At 42.9% G+C, this 20795-nt stretch overlaps 2 protein-coding genes across 7 annotated transcripts in view; both read right to left on the reverse strand.

Annotated features, from left to right (window-relative positions):
* The window catches only part of LOC112256675 (regulator of G-protein signaling 6), a 58816-nt gene extending 53417 nt beyond the window's left edge, over window positions 1–5399 (reverse strand). Inside the window, exons 1-2 of one of the 4 annotated variants that reach the window (XR_002954454.2) lie at window positions 5074–5399; window positions 2506–2618 (exon numbers count right to left, since the gene is read on the reverse strand). Coding sequence is in view for 3 of the 4 variants with exons in the window: in XM_024430083.2 (XP_024285851.1) it covers window positions 2506–2592 (87 nt within the window). In the remaining variant the exon portion in view is untranslated. Of the gene's footprint in view, window positions 1–2505; window positions 2619–4903; window positions 5024–5073 lie in introns of those variants that run through there. The other 3 variants (XM_024430083.2, XM_024430084.2, XM_042325396.1) reach the window with 3 other exon arrangements.
* Window positions 5400–14510: 9111 nt separating this feature from the next.
* Window positions 14511–20795, reverse strand: part of LOC112256673 (signal-induced proliferation-associated 1-like protein 1) — a 79005-nt gene continuing 72720 nt past the window's right edge. For 2 of the 3 annotated variants that reach the window (XM_024430081.2, XM_042325398.1), the window contains 7 exons: window positions 19923–20147; window positions 19456–19612; window positions 19003–19204; window positions 17745–17897; window positions 17512–17620; window positions 17171–17249; window positions 14511–16417 (listed from right to left, as the gene is read on the reverse strand). In XM_024430081.2, the coding sequence (XP_024285849.1) occupies window positions 16274–16417; window positions 17171–17249; window positions 17512–17620; window positions 17745–17897; window positions 19003–19204; window positions 19456–19612; window positions 19923–20147 (1069 nt within the window). In that variant the 3' untranslated portion in view covers window positions 14511–16273. The remainder of the gene's footprint in view (window positions 16418–17170; window positions 17250–17511; window positions 17621–17744; window positions 17898–19002; window positions 19205–19455; window positions 19613–19922; window positions 20148–20795) is intronic. The other variant, XM_024430082.2, reaches the window with a different exon arrangement.

Here is a 20795-nt window from a genome sequence, read left to right on the forward strand (position 1 = left end):
TTCATGCAACATCTTATGTGACTTGTTAAGCAAACGTTTACTCCTGAACTGTTTGCCACTATGGCCTATTTATTGCCTTAACTCCCCTATCATACCTCATTTGCACACACAGTATATAGACTTCTCTATTGAATTATTGACTGTATGTTTGTTTATTCCATGTGTAACTCTGTGTTGTTGTTTGTGTCGCACTGCTTTGCTTTATCTTGGCCAGGCCGCAGTTGTAAATGAGAACTTGTTCTCAACTGGCCAACCTGGTTAAATAAAGGTGAAATAAAACAATAAAAAATAACAAAGGGTTTGAATAATTATCGACTCAAGATATTTCAGCTTTTCAATTTTTGTTAATATGTACAAAATTTGAAAAACATAATTCCACTTTGACATTATTGGGAATTGTGTGTAGACCACTGACATAAAACTAATTTTAATCCATTTTAAATGCAGGAGGTAAGACAACAAAATGTGGAAAGAGTCAAGAGGTGTGAATACTTTTTGAAGGCACTTCAAGTAATATCCCTGTAAAACTGCTAATCCACAATAATCATCTGACTACTGTTGTTGTTGTTGGTGATTAAAACATGAATATTCCTGTTCAACCAAAGCAGCAGGACTTGTGTAGCATAAGCTACCCGTCAGAACATAATGCTTCAAGTCGTAGAATGGATGGAGGAATTACGTTTTAAAACGCTTACAGTGTCCACAGTAACATATAATCAATGGCACAGCCCGGGTGGTGTTCCACAACATGACAGCCCCTTTCAAAGCATGTAAGATCCTGGAAAAACAACTTTCAATAACACATTCAAAAGCATTTCCATGTACACTCACAAAGTCCATTTCTATAGCATCAGTAGGCAATAGGACACCTGTTATCAGAGCAGAATGCCTGCAGCTCAAAGGGAGCTGAATAAGGAGCATGAAAAATACATTCATACAAACATGTGATTACTGAGGCCCTCATCGGGAAGCACTGGCAGCCCTCAGGCCAGGCAGCAATTTAGTGTCTGAATCAGAATACATCAGCCAGGAACAATCAGAGGCTGGAAAAGCCATCTGCAATCTATGGAGGGTGAATATTTATGAGAGTGAAGGGTGTCAGACAGCTACAGATTGTGGACCTTAATATGAGCTAGTTTGATACAGCTGGAAAATAAGCCTGCAGCAACAGGAAATGTGAATTGTGTAGATTATAAATAATGGGCATTTTTATACGGTTTGATGCCTTTTTATTAAGGGAAATCAGGTCAAAAATGTTAAAGTGGAAATTACAAACTTCAGAAGTTTTTTTAAACCTCAACTACACTACAAGGTATGTCCTACATTGTAGGAAAGTTATCCTGCAATATGGTGATCAAATTAAGATCCCACATCTGTAGATGCCGTACTCTAGGAGCTAAAGATGTCTCCAATTGCTTCAATCTTCATTTGATTGTGTCGTGTCTGACATGTAGAGCCACTGCCCAACATCTCTGTAAGGCGTGTGACCACATTAAACCACATTAAACCTGCTAATGTTCTGACTGCTCATTCAGGTGGATAGGAGAAGTGGAGGCTTGAAGGCTAAGTGGTCATTCTAGGAACTGTATTTCAGCACTGAACAAGGCACAGGATCATGTCAACTCTTCATTATCATTATAATCATGCTCAGAGAACTTCAATCAGTGAAAAATGTTTTCTTGAACCATGTCATCATCCATCCCCTACTGACTCCATTTATTTTATCAAATCATTTGTTTATCTCTCCCCACTCTTACATAGTCATTAGCAAAAATGACAAAAAATAACAGAATGGAATTGGATCTGTCAACTCTTTGCTTTAGTTTTTCCATCATCAGCACATTGGGACAGGTTTTTGAATGGGCCTGCCTGTGCCGAGTGGCTCCAGAGAGAGCAGACAAGCCCAACCCTGGAGGAACAGCTACTTCCTCTGAGTCCCACACTACATCATTACCCATGGTGCAGCTCATCCTCTCCTCTTCTCTCCTCTCCAATCAAATGACAGGCATTGAGACTCAAGTGCCTTAGGGATTGTATAATTACCCTTGACACATAAAGGACTTTTCTCTCCCAAACCCAAACGGATGGAGAGCTTATTAAAACTTCAGAGGGCTGTAGAGTGCAGACAGTCTGCCGGGTTGTTATTGTTGTTATTGGTTATTGTGGCCATTGTGGGTCCCGTCAGTTGACTGTGTCTAAACCCACAGAGTTCTAAACCCACAGAGAGAGGGTTTAGAACATGTTCCATTACCTGCCATTGGATGTGGCTCTTCCTGTCATATTCATATGGTTCAGACATTGAGATTGAACTGTTCTAGACATTGGGAGAGAGGTGTCAGGAACCACTGTGAGATTCATTACTGTACCAATCTGCATCAGAAACAGGCAAATGATATCGCTCCATGTCTTCAATGGATTGGGTGCTTACTTATAGAGTCCGTACCTTCTTGTAAATTATAAAATTGTCCTATACCATGTTATATGGGCTGTCAGAGAAACACATACCTTTCTATAAACTATCATGTTGGGAGAGTCCTCAGGATCTGTTGTCCCCACACCCTGTTGTCCCAGGTCTCTGGATGCCTCCGCCATGCCTGCTGTGTCCTAGGCTCAGGAGGCTGCATGGGCATAGAGAGACAGGAAGCAGAGGGGAGTAAGAGGAGAGGACCAACATCACTGTCAAAAACTATTCATCATACTGTATATATTCATTTATTCAGGTTGCCCAAATAGACCATTTTTGATAGTTCCTCACAGCAATGCTTTCACTTGGTTCAGATATATTTGAAGAGTTTCATTCCAAAACACTGTATATCCATTTTCAGAAATGTTGGTAAATTAGATCTGTATGTAAAACATTTGACATTTTTTTCATTTAGCAGATGCTCTTATCTGGAGCGACATACAGTAAATGCATTCATCTTAAGATGGCTAGGTGAGACAACCAAATATCACAGTCAAATATACAGGATATGAACATTCCATTTCAGCCAGAAAAACATTATAATTGAAATAAATGTCTATGAATAAAAAAACTCTGAGAACAGTAATATTTTACACACACACGAAGGTACCAATAAGCAATCATAAAGATGAAGAACAAAAATGATAATAATTTGCTCTTCTCTCAGGTGACAACAGCTCTCAAAATACCTCCCGATAACAAAGCCTTGGCAGTAATGCAGCACAGTGAAGTGACAATGAACTAGCTAACTAAAGCCAAGAAAAATGTCAAGCCTGTAAGTCCAAGTGGCAGAATTCCCTTGCAACAATAATATATAATCGGGCATTGCACAGCCTTCCACTGATTAGCTATAGATACTCAATGATGTTCAGGACATTAATGAGTCGGAAACTGTAAATAGAAATGATAATAGGTAGATAGTGTGTTGTGCATATCAGCGCTGACTTTGCTGATAACTTCTTTATTGAGGAAAAATGTTCTTATTACGACTGTGATGTGTAGTTGTCTCACCTAGCTGTCTTAAGATGAATGCACTGTAAGTCATTCTGGATAAGAAAGTCTGCTAAATGACTCAAATGTAAATGTAAAATGTAGGTGATGTGCAATAAGCATATCGCTGGATACACTAGGCCACTATAGTTAAAACCTTGACCATTTGCACGGCTAAGACACCATTAGCCACACAGTGCGCTTCACATTAGATCAGACTTGGCAGTCCTGTGTACTCTCATGATGTAAGGATTAAAATTCTACCGTAAGCGATTATACATGACCTCCATTCAATATCCATCCCACTACAGCTCTCTCTCTCTCTCCCTCCCTCCCTCCTGTTTAACTAATGATTTTCAGAACTTCACAAGGCTACAATCGTATCCACCTCCAGTTGAGTTGTAGTGTGCATCAGATTGGTATAAGCATTTGTAATCATCCATCGGGCAGCGAAAAAGAGAGGATTACATCATTTGACACATTCATAATTTTGGAGTAGCCCTACATAGAACAGACAGAGAGGATAAAGCTTCCAGGAACAGTTTTATATATATAAAAAGCCTTATCATACGCCTGACTGGGCTGTTCATTTGAATAACTATTTGTGTTCCACTACCGGAAAGTCTCCTAGGTTATTGTGGTTTATCTGTAGGGAGGATACACTGTGTGTAAGAAAACACTACATTCTGAAACAGCAGGGCGCATGTTTTACAAAATGACATGAAATGAAGTGTTCATACAAGGCATGAATCAGTAAAACAACATTTTGTCTGAGAGCAGCCACTGGTGAGTGAGTTTCAGTACAATTACATAATTGTGTCTTGAAGTGTGGCCACTTGCTGCATTGTAATCCACAACAAACAGACTATAATGGTGAGAGAATCGGATTGAGATTGAATACCTTCAATAGGCGACTAGCTGCACAGCACTAGACACGCAAGTTTGTGTTGAGTATCTCATAGTAATGATTTCAACTGTTGAGCACACAAAGATCATTATGCTATGGAGCAGGAGGCAGTAATCATGCACACGATGATGCTATCAAGCCCCTTCTGATCCAGTGTTGTTATTGCCACCATGATGATGGATAGAGGAGCTGTCTGCAGCCCACATTGATTAGCAGAATGTCTAAGTAACCAGGAGTTCATAAACTAAGTTAACATCATATCATTTGATCAATTTCTCCTACTATTTGACAGTCTGTATGAATTATATGACACCTACAAGCATGCAAATCTAACCTCACAGAACACCAGTCCCTTAGATGTCTGTGTTAGAGTTAACCGGATGGAACACAGGCACTGACATACAGACACTGACATCTCCATGCTCACAGACAGAGACAGCCCCAGAACCACAACAAGCAGATCAGCACACCGCTGGACAATATATCAAATAACTCCTGCATTCCCTCAAAAACAAACCGATTAACAAACCATTGACACTCACCATCTAATCCTATAGCCTCAACAGGAGTCTCTGAGCTGGGAAGAGTTGATGTACAACAGGCACAAAACAGACATGCAGTTGATCATGCACAGCCAATCCCCCTCACCCACACCAGCCTGCCAATACAATGCTCCTGACATCTCCCAACTAATGAAGCATTCATTCATTACCTTAGCAACAAAATAATGCCTTGTCCACTGCTCCCTGTTTTGCTGTCCTTATCAACAAGCAGCAGACAGGTTCATGATATAATTGGCGGGGGGGAAGAAAAAAAGAAAAAAAGAGTGGATGAAAGCAGTGGAGCCGCGAGAGGGAGAGAGCGAGCAGCTGGTTGGTCACTGCAGTATTCCTCTATTCTTCCTCTTCTCCAGTCCTCTGCCTGCCATGGGAGGGAGCACGGAGTGGAGCGGAGCAGTCAGAGGGATCCTCGCCTCGAAAGTGTGCTCCTCTCTTCCTGTGTGTGTGTGTGTCTGTGTGTGTGAGGGAGAGAGAATTAGAGAGGCAGATCGAGTTGGGAAAGGGGGAGGGACGGAGGAAGAGAAGATGAAGTGAAAAAGAGAGGGAGGAGAGAAAGACAGAGAAAAGAGAAAGCCTGAGTGAGAGAATGGTTGGGAGAGAAGAGATGAGATGGAGTGAGAGAGCTTTGGATGCTGGGGAGCAGAGAGAGCGGTACACACTGCAGCAGCGCCCACTGATGCTGAAAATAAGAATCATTCCATTAAGAGGACATTGAAATTGTAATAAAGGCCAAGTTACACTTTGACTGTACAGAGTGAATGTGAAATAAGCTCTTAGAGGAATAGAGATGGAGAGATAATGGAGAGAATTAAATGTATAGGTTGTCAATCCACATGTTCATTAACATTTAATTGAAAGCCCATATTCTATACAAGACCACACATAAATGAATGTACAAGTCAAAGGCTAACGGTTTTTAAACGGTCTGATCTAAGACTTCAGTCACTTAATGAACTGACATGTATCCTGCACTGTAGTTATTCTCAAATTTTCATCAATACACTATCAAAACATATTCCAATTGAAAATGTGCTTGTCCAGGATGGCAAAAGACTGCCCTCCATCCCACCCCATCCCCCCTCTCTCACACTCTCTTCTCCTCTCTCCAGGAACAATCATGCTTAAATAGCGAACCAAAACAGTCAAAGCTTTTTTTTAATCCTATAAATTAGATCCAAAAGTCCCCTGAGGAATATTCTCACAGAAATACATTGCATGGCCAATTTGTGAATGCATGTACACACGCACACACACACACAAATACTTTTCACAGAAGCAGTTAACGGGTTACATATATGAATACAAACAGTACTTGTATTGCAGCTTTTATCCTCACTCCATGTGTGTGTGTGTGTGTGTGTGTGTGCCCACCCCCATCTCTTTCAGCACACTGGACAGCGTGTTCTAGGCTGGGTTTGGTGGTCTACTCTAATTGTGCCTGTCGTTCCTCTCTAACTATCACGACACAAGGCGAGACCCAGATGCAGACACAGGAGGCAGATGGTTTGAGCTCTGGTATTTATTATAATCCAAGGGATAGACAAAAGGCAGGTCGGGGACAGGCAAGCGTTCATAGCCAGGGCAGAGTCCAAAACGGTACAGGGCGGCAGGCAGGCTCGAGGTCAGGGGCAGGCTGAGGGGTCAGGCAGGAGGGCTCAGAGTCAGGACAGGCAAGGTCAAAACCAGGAGGACTAGAAAAAGAGAGACTGGGGAAAACCAGGAGCTGAGTGAAAACTGCTGTTTGACTTGGCAAAGAAGACAAACTGGCACAGACAGGCCAGAAAACACAGGTATAAATACCCAGGGGATAAGTGGGGAAGATGGGTGACACCTGGAGGGGGGTGGAGACAAGCACAAGGACAGGAGAAACAGATCAGGGTGTGACACTAACACCTTCCCTTTGTAGCCAAGAACTCCATATGCTGACTGAAACCAATGACACATCTGAACTCTGAAACATAAAGCATACATTCTGCTTCTATCAGATAAACCTCTGTCAAAGAGAGCATTTCTATGTGCTTCTACACCTGCATTGCTTGCTGTTTGGGGTTTTAGGCTGGGTTTCTGTACAGCACTTTGAGATATCAGCTGATGTATGAAGGGCTATATAAATAAATTTGATCTGAAATTTGATTTGATACTTTAGATACAATTCAGATCATCAGAAAGAAATCTGAATGTGTGAAAACAAGCTCACAGACACAAGCAAACCGGTCAGGTAATCAATGCTGTTGTATGTTGGTGAAATAGTAATGTCAGACTGCAAGTGGCATGTCTATTATTAACTGTAGAAGGAAAAGCAAACCCAGAGGGCTTACATTGCACATTCTCATATAGTACTGGTAACCAAATACTATTACCACTCCCACCCCCGTTGGGGCTGAGATGTAATGACAATAACCTTAATTAACCTTTGTGACCAGCTGGCAAATGTCTTCACTGACATTATCAACCTCTCCTTGACCCAGTCTGTAATAACTACATGTTTCAAGCAGACCACCATAGTCCCTGTGCCCAAGAACCCCAAGGAAAGCTGTCTAAATTACTATCGCTCCTTAGCACTCACGTCTGTAGCCATGAAATGTTTTGAAAGGCTGGTCATGGCTCACATCAACACCATCATCCCAGACACCCTGGACCCACACCAATTCCCATACCGCCCCAACAGATCCACAGGTGATGCAATCGCTAATGCACTCCACACTGCCCTTTCCCACATGGACAAGAGGAACACCTATGTGAGAATACTTGCTGCTCAATGACTACAGCTCAGCGTTCAACACCATAGTGCCCTCATCACTCAGCTAAGGACTCTGGTACTGAACACCTCCCTCTCCAATTAGATCCTGGACTTCCTGCTGGGCCGTCCCCAGGTGGTGAGGATAGGCAACAACACAGTCGCCATGCTGACCCATGCTCAACACGGGGGCCCCTCAGGGGTGCTTAGTCCCCTCCTGTACTTCCTGTTCACCCAGGACTGCGTGGCCAAGCATGACTCAAACACCATCATTACGTTTGGTGACGACACAAAGGTGGTAGGCCTGATCACCAATGACGATAAGACAGCTTATAGGGAGGAGGTCAGAGACCTGGCAGTCTGGTACCAGAACAACAACATCTCCCTCAACGTCAGCAAGACAAAGGAGCTGATCGAGCACACCCCCATCCACATCAATGGGGCTGTAGTGGAACAGGTTGAAAGCTTCATGGTCCACAAACACCAACACAGTCGCGAAGAGGGCACGAGAAGGTCTCGTCAGTCTCAGGAGGCTGACATTTTTTGGCATGGGCGCTCAGATCCTCAAAAAGTCCTACAGCTGCATCATTGAGAGCATCTTGACTGGCTGCATCACAGTTTGGTATGGCAACTGCTAGGCATCCGACGTCAAGGCGCTACAGTAGCGCGTACGGCCCAGTACATCACTGAAGCCGAGCTCCCTGCCATCCAGGACTTCTATACCAAGCAGTGTCAAAGGAAGGCCCTAAAAATTGTCAAAGACTCCAGCCACCCAAGTCATAGACTGTTCTCTCTGCTACTGCACGGTAAGCGGTACCGATACACCAAGTCAGGAACCAACAGGACCCTGAACAGCTTTTACCCCCAAGCCATAAGGTGGCTAAATAGGTACTTAAATAGTTAACCAAATAGCTACCAGGACAATCTGCATTGACCCTTTTCGCACTCACTTGATTGACTCATCACACTCAGTGCAGCTACTGTTTATTATCTGTCACTTTACTGACTCATCACACTCAGTGCAGCTACTGTTTGTTATCTGTCACTTTATTGACTCATCACACTCAGTGCAGCTACTGTTTATTATCTGTCACTTTATTGACTCATCACACTCAGTGCTGCTACTGTTTATTATCTGTCACTTTATTGACTCATCACACTCAGTGCAGCTACTGTTTGTTATCTGTCACTTTATTGACTCATCACACTCAGTGCAGCTACTGTTTATTATCTGTCACTTTATTGACTCATCACACTCAGTGCTGCTACTGTTTATTATCTGTCACTTTATTGACTCATCACACTCAGTGCAGCTACTGTTTGTTATCTGTCACTTTATTGACTCATCACACTCAGTGCTGCTACTGTTTATTGTCTGTCACTTTATTGAATCATCACACTCAGTGCTGCTACTGTTTATTGTCTGTCACTTTATTCCTAGTAATATGTACATATCTACCTCAATGACCTCGTACCCCTGCACATCTACTCGGTACTGGTAGCCTGTGTATATAGCCAAGTTATTGTTACGCATTGTTGTATTTATTATTAATATTATATATATATATATATATATATAGTAGTATAGTATTTTTTTTTAAAGTGGTGGATCAGCTTAATATTGCAGAAAGATTGTTGCTTGCATAAATGTAATTGTCTGCATCATTTCAAATCCCCCATATATATTTTTTTGTAAATATATCCATATACATACACATACACATATGCATACATATACACATATATACATACACGTACCTATATAGACATACTTTTTTTTTAATATACCTTAATTATTCCCCGCAAACCCTACCGCCCTTCCCCCAATTGGCGTAAACTAATAAACAATAACACTTAGGCTTCTACCTTCAGTTTATACATCTTATACACATTTTACAGACACAATCTATTTTACAATCGTTATATTTAGTTTGTTTTTAGTCCTTCCTCTATTTCTGATATCCATCCATTCTATTTGTAACTGTTATTTCACAACATTTCTGAACCTATATACATTTTACAGACCCCGTATGTTTTACATTGGTTATCTTGTTATTAGTCCCACCCTTCAGCTCCATTCAACCCCTCCCATCTATCTTTCAACACCATCCATTTTGGATTTCTATTTGCCATATATTTTTCCACTGTGCTGTGATTCATATTATTATTAACATATTATTAATATATTATTATATTATTATATATTATTACGTGTTTTACTTTTCTATTATTTCTCTATTTTCTTTCTCTCTGCATTGTTGGGAAGTAAGAATTTCACTGTTAGTCGACACCACATTTACGAAGCATGTGACAAATAACACTTGATTTGATTTGTTGGAGTGCTTACAGTAAAACATAAACCACAGTAATCTGGCAATATGATAATCCCCCACACTCCCTCCATACAGTGTTGCATTATGGCCATGACCTGTAAAGTTGAAACATCTCCCACTTACAGTGCCTTCCAAAAGTATTCAGACCCCTTGACTTTTTCCAAAATTGAAATTGACCTCAGGTGCACCCTGTTTCCATTGATCATCCTTGAGATGTTTCTACAACTTGATTGGAGTCAACCGGTGGTAAATTCAATTGATTGGACATGATTTGGAAAGGAACACACCTTTCACATCTGTCTACAGTTGATAGTGCATGTCAGAGCAAAAACCAACCCATGAGGTCGAAGCAATCGTCCGTAGAACTCCGATACAGGATTGTGACAAGGCACAGATCTGGGGAAGGGTAACAAACTATTTCTGCAGCATTGAAGGTCCCCAAGAACACAGTGGCCTCCATCATTCTTAAATGGAAGAAGTTTTGAACCACCAAGACTCTTCCTAGGGCTTTGGTCAGGGAGGTGACCAAGAACCCAAAGGTCTGTGCTGTTAGCCAGCCTGCTAGTTTAGTGGAGTCTGCCACTAGCTCAGTCAGTGTAGTCAGCTCAGCTATCCCCATTGAGACCGTGTCTGTGCCTCGAGGTCGGGCAAAACTAAACATGGCGTTTTCGTCTCAGCAATCTCACTGGAATAAGACCTCCTCCATTCCTGTCATTATTGAAAGAGATTGTGATATCTCACATCTCAAAATAGGGCTACTTAATGTTAATCCCTCACTTCCAAGGCAGGTATAGTCAAGGAACTAATCACTGATCATAATCTTGATGTGATTGGCCTGACTGAAACATGGTTTAAGCCTGATGAATTTACTGTGTTAAATGAGTCCTCACCTCCTGGTTACACTAGTGACCATATCCCCGCGCATCCCGCAAAGGCGGAGGTGTTGCTAACATTCACGATAGCAAATTTCAATTTACAAAAAAGAAAACGACTGTGTTTTCATCTTTTGAGCTTCTATTCATGTAATCTATGCAGCCTACTCAATCCCTTTTTATAGCTACTGTTTACAGGCCTCCTGGGCCATATACAGCGTTCCTCACTGAGTTCCCCGAATTCCTATCAGACCTTATAGTCATGGAAGATAATATTCACATTTTTGGTGACTTTAATATTCACATGGAAAAGTCCACAGACCCACTCCAAAAGGCTTTCGGACCCATCATCGACTCAGTGGGTTTTGTCCAACATGTCTCCAGACCTACTCACTGCCACAGGACCTAGTTTTGTCCCGTGGAATACATGTTGTGGATCTTAATGTTTTTCCTCATAATCCTGGACTATCAGACCACCATTTTATTATGTTTGCAATCACAACAAATAATCTGCTCAGACCCCAACCAAGGGTCATCAAAAGCCGTGCTATAAATTCTCGGACAATCGAAAGATTCCTAGATGCCCAGACTCCCTCCGCTTACCCAAGGATGTCAGAGTACAAAATCAGTTAACCACCTAACTGAGGAACTTAATTTAACCTGGCGTAAATCCCTAGATGCAGTCGCACCCCTAAAAACAAAAAACATTTGTCATAAGAAACTAGCTCTCTGGTATACAGAAAATTGGAACGGAAATGGCGTCACACCAAGCTGGAAGTCTTTCAACTAGCTTGGAAAGACAGTACTATGCAGTACCGAAGAGCCCTCACTGCTGCTCGATCATCCTATTTTTCCAACTTCATTGAGGAAAATAAGAAAAATCCAAAACAATCCAACAATTTTGATACTGTCGCAAAGTTAACTAAAAAGCAACATTCCCCATGAGAGGATGGCTTTCACTTCAGCAGTGATGAATTCACGAACTTCTTTGACGAAAAGATCATGATCATTAGAAAGCAAATTACGGACTCCTCTTTAAATCTGTGTATTCCTCCAAAGCTCAGTTGTCCTGAGTCTGCAGAACACTGCCAGGACCTAGGATCAAGGGAGACACACGTTTTTTAATACTATATCTCTTGACACATTGATGAGATAATCATGGCCTCTAAACCTTCAAGCTGCATACTGGAACCTATTCCAACTAAATTACTGAAAGCGCTGATTCCTGTGCTTGGCTCTCCTATGTTGAACATAATAAATGGCTCTCTATCCACCGGATGTGTACCAAACTCACTAAAAGTGGCAGTAATAAATCCTCTCCTGAAAAAGACAAACCTTGACCCAGAAAATATTTAAAAAACTATCGGCCTATATTGTATCTTCCATTCCTCTCAAAGATGTTTCAAAAAGCTGTTGCGCAGCAACTCACTGTCTTCCTGAAGACAAACAATGTATACAAAATATGCTTCAGTCTGGTTTTAGACCCCATAATAGCACTGAGACTGCACTTGTGAAGGTGTTAAATGACCTGGCGTCAGACCGAGGCTCTGCATCTGTCCTCGTGCTCCTAGACCTTAGTGCTGCTTTTGATACCATCGATCACCACATTCTTTTGGAGAGATTGGAAACCCAAATTGGTAAACACGGACAAGTTCCTGCCTGGTTTAGATCTTATCTGTCGGAAGGATATCAGTTTGTCTCTGTAGATGGTTTGTCCTCTGACAAATCGTACATTTTGGTGTTCCTCAAGGCTCCGTTTTAGGACCACTACTGTTTTGGTGATGTCATTCGGAAACACAATGTTAACTTTCACTGTTATGTTAACTTTCACACACAGCTGCACATTTCAATGAAACATGGTGAAGCCCTAAAATTGCTCTCCCTGGAAGCCTGTGTTTCAGACATAAGGAAGTGGAATGCGGCAAATGTTCTACTTTAAACTCGGACAAAACAGAGATGCTAGTTCTATGTCCCAATGTTCTGTTATAATCTCCACCCAACACAGCCAGAAGAGGACTGGCCACCCCTCATAGCCTGGTTCCTCTCTAGGTTTCTTCCTACGTTCCGGCCTTTCTAGGGAGTTTTTCCCTAGCCACCGTGCTTCTACACCTGTATTGCTTGCTGTTTGGGGTTTTAGGCTGGGTTTCTGTACAACACTTTGTGACATCAGCTGATGTAAGAAGGGCTTTATAAATGCATTTGATTGAAATTTGATTGAATGGGAGAATCTCCCCAAATACAGGTGTGCCAAGCTTGTAGCTTCATACCCCATGTATTCGCTGCCAAATGTGCTCCAACAAAGTACTAATTAAAGGGTCTGAATACTTATGTAAATGTGATATTACATTTGTATTTTTTTAAACTTATTTTTGCTTTGTCATTAAGGTGTATTATGTGTAGATGAGGGGGAAAAAACTATTCAATTAATTCTAGAATAAGGCTGTAAAGTAACAAAATGTGGAAAAAGTCAAGGGGTCTGAATACTTTCTGAAGGCACTGTACATCAGTCAAATGTACCATTAAGACGGGCTAGGCTCGTGCATCATTTAATTAACATGATAAAAAGATCTCCAGCGAAATCCATCTGTTTCAGCTAGATATATTTGTTTTTGTATGGGCTTCGTTTCACGAAAACATCTATAGCATCCGGTTTGGCCTACAATATACTCAGTGGAAAGGGGAGACTCTCACGAACACAATGGTGTACTCCTTTTTGTTCTACGACCCCCACAAGTGTCATGGGACTCATCTGAAGGGAACCCGGTACCGGAAAAAAAAATGAATGGAAGTAGTTTTGTGCCCCCCAAAACAAGGGTTAGATATGTGTCAACAATATATAAATAATTCCTGAGCTTTCTTATACCTCTTCGGTATACGACAGACACTTAAAAACCTTATTCCTTATGATTTATGTTTTGACTGTGTTTTGCCATGAAGGCTTATTCAATGTGTTTCTATGGGCTATAGCAGTAAAGGCCAAACAGTTCTTCATTTGTGAAATATGACGTCCCCAAACTCTTCTGCTTCTCTGCTCCTCTCTGGACTCGCTGCATTAATCAACAGGATCAGTAAACTGGGACTGGTTCTGATCTGTGTACAGTACAGAGTGTTCTAAATCATGTCCTAGGACCTAGAGAGAACATCTGGGGAAGTCAACAACTCTGAACTCAGCAGGGAGAACATTTTTCGCCAGTAGATTCACAAATGGAAAAATATGGTCCCTTTAGTTTTTTCCCCCCTGTATCTAATCTTAATTTATCCAGGTTCATCTCAATGAGAAATATGTTTCTTGCATGAAAAACCTGGTGCAATATTAAAACAATATCAATATCACAAATGACTTTCCTGTATGAAACTCCTGAGGCTGCCACTGGACTGTCAAGTCCTGGTAACACCTCGGTGGGTTATCCTCTATTGTCATGCTCCAACAGGGAAGATATGGGGTGTGCTGTACTCCATAGGCTCCGTGTAGCTTTTTGTTCATAAGCCCAATGCATTGTTGCTGGGGGGAAAACGTACATAAAGGTAATAATCTAGAACCTAATAATAATCTATAAGGATTCCCGGAAGCTAAGTGGAAGCCTGTACTGCCGCTACATCATACATACCAAACCTGCATCTGGGTCTGCAGGCATCACTACAAAAGATACAATTGAACAAAATATCTTTAATAGATATAAACATTTTTACACATCACAGCTCAAAGGAAACATCATCACATGCTGTAATACATGTCAAGAAGAGCGTCAGAATCCGTTGATATATATACAGGTTGTACAGAATGGGAACCAAAGGGGAAGTGTGGGGGTTTTAATAGTACAACTGACTGTAGCCATGGAGGGGCTACCAAGTTACTTACTAATAGACTTCGATGACTGTAGCTGGCATTTCAGGATTTACTTAAAATCGTTATGTGTCATGACATACAGTACCGATTTCATCGACAGAGAGTAGAACAGGATGACATACATGTGGCACCAGGGGCTTTGTAACATGCTGTGGATCAGGTATGGAACGTATTTCCATGTAACGACATGTTATCATCACTAGGTGGCACTGTGGATCCAATACAGCAGGCAGGCGAGGATGGGACCATACCAATAATCAAATAGACCAAGTAGAATCAGTATCATCAGTTAGAAGTGAATTGAACAGTACGCCTGGTCTTCCAGTCATCCACCCAGTCAGTCCAGTTGTTTTGATATAATAACCAATAGTACATTCTGGAACTACTGTATCCAGTAAGCCCATCTTACCCTCCTGAAATGAGCGCAGTCCACAGAGAGTCATAGTGTGTAGTGGTAAAACAATATAAGGTGTTTTGCAGTGGTAACATTTCTGCTCATATATATTTACAAAATAAATTGTTGAACAGCTTTGGTCGATGATGAATTTTGAAGCTTATTCTCGTCATTATGGCACCCATATTATTTCATTTGTATATTTTTTTACGTGGCACGTTAAGTACTTTTCATCAGTTAACTAGCTGTAGTCATGTACAGTACTGTATGTGAGGTATACTCAACCCCCTATAACATGTTTTACATCCCTTTATGGAGGATCAATGGGAGAGGCATCACTGAGAGGCATCGACCATAATAGTACTAATATTAAACTATATCCAATACACAGTACACAGGCCAAGAGACTGCCTGTCATTTCCTTTCTAGACTTGTACTGAAAGGGACAAGTTCCATTCTAGGGGACAAGCGACAGCCCCGTCGTGTTTTTCCATAAATTGCTAACAAAATAACATCTGATCACTCAAACCTTCAATATGCAACTTGGACTTTCGCAATCTCTTAAATGCGCTGTGAACCTGTTAACAAACAGGTATATGTGTGTATGTGTATGAACTGAATGCAACACACATTTCTGAACTGTTCCCTGCTGGGAATGTCTTAAATAACACACGGCTGTCCTACAATGGACAATTTGTTCCACTGGGGAGAGGAGTACAGTATGAAGGAGCAGGATCTGAAGGACAAGGTCAACATGAGAAGGTTCCACAGCATAGCCCAGGGAAGTTAATACATCTCTGTCAGACATGCAGGGACACTACAGTATAGTGCCAGCAAATCCTAAAGAAAGGACTGCATGCTGGTCATCTCTGTCTCTCTATCTCCTCCTTTAAAACACCTCTCATTGAGTCGTTAGTGGTGGTGGTACTACAGATCCACCGTGTTGAAGAATAATGGCCGATCATGATGGGATCAACAGTTCATGTTGATCATACAGCATTTACATCCACTGTGAATCGGTCCATGTCAATAGCAGAATATCAGTTCTCATGAAGAAATCAAAGAAGCAAGTCCTGTGGTTCTGAGCCCCCATAGTGTGAATCAGTTTGAGTTTGAGTGTATTGTGGTCACGTGTGTTCAGCTGTTCCTCCCAATAGCACATGGATCAGTCAGTTCATGTCGATGGTGTTGAACACCCACTCTGTGAACTTCTTGAGCTTGGCCGAGGCGCTGTACGACTCCTCCTGGAGCCGCTGGTTGTCTTCTCTCAGGCTCTGTATCTGGGCCTGCAGGGACACCTTGGCATCCTTCTCCTGGGGACACACAGGGAGTCATCATTAACACAGTGAGAAGTGGGAGGGTCTCATTACTCTCTAGTACTGTCCTCACACACAGGGATTCATCATTAACACAGTGAGGAGTGGGAGGCTCTCATTACTCTCTAGTACTGTCCTCACAGACAGGGAGTCATCATTAACACAGTGAGAAGTGGGAGGGTCTCATTACTCTCTAGTACTGTCCTCACACACAGGGAGTCATCATTAACACAGAGAGGAGAGGGAGGCTCTCACTACTCTCTAGTACTGTCCTCACACACAGGGAGTCATCATTAACACAGAGAGGAGAGGGAGGCTCTCACTACTCTCTAGTACTGTCCTCACACACAGGGAGTCATCATTAACACAGAGAGGAGAGGGAGGCTCTCATTACTCTCTAGTACTGTCCTCACACACAGGGAGTCATCATTAACACAGAGGAGTGGGAGGCTCTCATTACTCTCTAATACTGTCCTCAGGAGATGTATACAGGGCAGCTATAACCAAAAGGCAGAGTAGTAAGTACCTGTGCCGAATGGGCACTACTGATATATGGAGAACTGGATCCACACTACACCCTTGTTTGACCTTTCCACACTGAGAAGGCTGCTCTTTCAACTGGTCTTTCTACTGTTCTAACCACTGTTAGGGAAAGGGCACCAGGTTTAGTAAGAAGTGAACAGTAGAGTAGAGATGGCTAGGCTAAGGCTTAGCTTCCGGTGCTGAAGACCTGGTTGTTTCTTGTCTCACCTTCTTTAGATCATCCTGCAGCAGCTTCACCATGGATTCCAGTTGGCTCACCTTCTCCATCAGACAAGCTGGGCTCTCACTGTGGGACGGGGGACACTGTTAACTACCATATTCTAAACTATAATAAGACTAGCATGACCTGGGGCATATTGGCTTAAAATAGTCAAGAGGTGTAGCAAGCCACAGCTTTAGAGCCTAGGAGTAGGGCCAGGAGTTTTTCATAATCATGTTGCCTGGCCAGCAAAAAACCTGGCCCAAGTTTTAGGATAAGCTCCAGGCCCTACCTATGTCTACAAAATTCTCTGGAGGTGCATGGTATGTAGTAGGTAAGTGGGTCTTACCCAGGCGAGGTGTTTCTCTGTGGGGAAGCCTGGGGTTCGGCCTGCTGGGGGCTGGGGGCTGTGACCTCTGGGCTGGTGCTCCCATCATTAACAGATAACAGTCTCTGAACTGAAGACAGACAGAGAAAAACACAACAGTTACAGCTTCAGTTACAGCTCAGATTGACAACACACAGGAAAAGACAGGGCACTGCTACCCTCTGGTTGGTAAAGATAGTAAATCTCCAGCTTACTTTGCCTACCCTCAAAGGCCTTGGCAGCATCCACCAGGTTGGACCAGTCCAGAGCACGGTCAGCTCCAGAGTTAGGCAGGGGCATGAGGCATGGGTCCCCCAGCTGCTGTCTCCTACCCCCCTGGTCCTGGCTGGACGACTCACATAGATCACCTGCAGGGAAGAGGAGCGGGGGGACGAGAGACAGCAGATTAGAACAGAGGAAGTGGAGACAGGTTTCAAATAAAGTACATACTAAAAGATTACACATAACTTGTTTAGAGTCACCCATACTTAAGGACATAAGTATACACTGATACAGTCTATTGTCATGACGTTGGCCTGGGGGTAGGTTTATGACAGTCAAAAATACCTCTTCCCCCCCTTTTCCTCTCTCTACCCTACTGATGTTACATTTGCAAACACCTTGGTTAACATAGAGATTCTGGGAACGTCAGAAGGTGGGGGGAAATTAACTATATTCTGGTAATCCGACCAATTGAACATATGCGGTGGTACTTAATGAATATGATGTCAGTTCGGTTGTCATCTCAGACATTCTCATCAATGATAAGATGACATAAACTCTACAGTGGAAAGTCTACACATCAGAGTTATCGGATTCACATGGAATTGTTGTTCAATTTAAATGTTTCAATATGAAATTATTTGTGATGGGATAAAAGGTGATTTTAGCTTCTAAAATGTGAGATTTGGGTTTTCATGAGTGAATTAGGCCTTACTCAGTGGCCCGCCCACGTGAAGAGATATAGGTTGTAAACTATGAAACACACCCCTTTTCTCCCTTCCTATATAAAGCCTTGACGACAATATAACCTCCTGTTCCGAGGACGTGAGGACGACGGTCCGATGTCAGAATGGTTCAGATAATAACTACAGAAAGAAGCCAACATCAGCGGAGCTTTGGTTGCGAATGGTATGAACTTTGAACTCTTATTCACTACAGAAGTGATACCTCCTAGCCATTGAGTTAGCAACAGCAGCTGCAAACGCAGGTTAGGAAGGAACAGACAGAGTATTCCGTCTACCACACAACAACGTTACTATAACGTATCCAATTTACCAGAAGAGACATTCTTCAAAGGACAAAGGACTCGGTTGGGCAACACGGTCTTCCATCTACCACCAAACTACTGAAATGCAGCTTCACTACGACACTATGATAAACTGTGCTCCTCTGGTTTTAGATGGAGCCCATGTAGGATAAACAGGCATTGGCTTTACTCAAGGATTACTTTCAGGAAAATCAGAGGCTAACCCAGAGACTTGTGTGAGGGTTGACGGGGTGGCGCGTGGCGGGCAGTGGGCGAGCGGGGTATGGTGGAGCAGCTGAAGAGCAGGTCGTTGGGTGTCTGTCTGTGCCCGCTGAACGCGGGCTCCCGCTGCCCGCTGTAGATGCTCTCGTCTGACAGGGTCCTCTGCAAGGAGCGCCGGCTGGGAGGGGGGACGGGGAAAGAGGGCTGGAGAGAATGAGGGGAGAGAGAGGAGCAATGTGAGGCTGCTGATTGACCCCATAAACTCAGCATTTAGCCTTTAGCATGTTGACCAGTGTATGTGGCAAAGCAGGGGAGGGAGTTTGGATTCATCAAGCAAATACAGCATATCGACTACTCTGGAAGTTCCATGGGAGTTCTCATCAATTTGACAATTATCATGGTAAAATGGATGATGGTGACATTGCCTGTTAACACAGAGCAGTGCTGCCCGCTACCTTTTGGTCGTGGGAGGAGGGTGGGGGGCTGTCTAGGGTGATGAGTTTCTTCAGGTCCTCCTGCAGGCTGGACGTGGTGACACGCTGGGGGGATTGGGCCCTGAGCTGAGCCCTGAGCTGGGGCTGGCCACCAAGCAACCCATCACTCTGGTGACGTCTGAGAAAGAGGGCGTGCAAAGACCAGCAGTGTTAGGTTGCAGTTCTCGGTTCAACCACATGGTGGGAGTGTTGTACTCGTTTATAAACAAAACATGAGCCACAACAAGTGGGAAAGGCATCTCCTCTCAGTTGACTCAGATCTCAAGTCTCTCTAACATCAACAATCTAGAACAGTAAGATTTGTTTCAATAGGGAAAGAACATCCTTTCACAACATGACTTACACCCCTCACAGTGTAATGGCCTCAGTGACGTGTCAATAAACACATGTATGTTCAACATTCCTCCTCTACTGCACCCCATGCTTACTTGCGTGTTTTGCCAAAGTCCACAGAGTTGATGGTACCTCCAGGCTTCCTCCAGCCGATCAGGTACTTGGAGGTGGCTCCCTGGCGGGGGTAGAAGCTCTTGGGGCCTCCAGGGGAGAGGGAGGTCTGAGAGGTGGGGGAGGTGGCAAGGGCTGACTCCTCCTGGGAGGAGCTGGGACTGCAGCCTGGACCCATAGGACTGCCAGACTGGCCCGAGCTCAGAGTACTGGTACGGAAAAACATGGATATGGGTTAGTATAGGTATATTTATACTAATGTATTCATAACTCGCAGACACCATTACATCGGTGTTTCACTTCACATTTCTGTAATGTGCACTCATCTATGAACACATTTCTGTACAATATTTCAAAAACATATGGTAATTGTGACTACTTTCCCCACACACGACATCTCTGATGTCTCCACATCTTGAGATTAGAATTTAAATTCATGAAGAAAAAGAAATAGGACAGAGTGTCCTTGGACTTCTTCCATGTTAACATTTCAAACAACATTTCTCCCCAGTTTGACATGAAAGCGAGCGTCTCCCTCCTCAGACATGCTGTGTGTACAATAAAACAGTCACTAGTCTGGTGGAGTTATTTCAGAGCCACAGAGGAGAGGCTGAGGAGAGGAGGAAATGCTCTGTTCACTCAAAGGAACTGTGGTTTAGGAGTGTTAACAGTGCTGAGCTCTCACATTCAGCATTCCACAGTGTTTCAAGTGCTCTCTTTCTCTCTGTGAGAACCTGGCTCACACACAAACAAGCACGCATACACATACACGCGCACATACAAACACACACACTCAGATACACAGACGCATGTGCACAAACACACACACTCAGATACACAGACGCATGTGCACACAC

The sequence above is a fragment of the Oncorhynchus tshawytscha genome, linkage group LG08 (genome assembly GCF_018296145.1).
Source record: "Oncorhynchus tshawytscha isolate Ot180627B linkage group LG08, Otsh_v2.0, whole genome shotgun sequence".
Classification (NCBI taxonomy): Eukaryota; Metazoa; Chordata; class Actinopteri; order Salmoniformes; family Salmonidae; genus Oncorhynchus; species Oncorhynchus tshawytscha.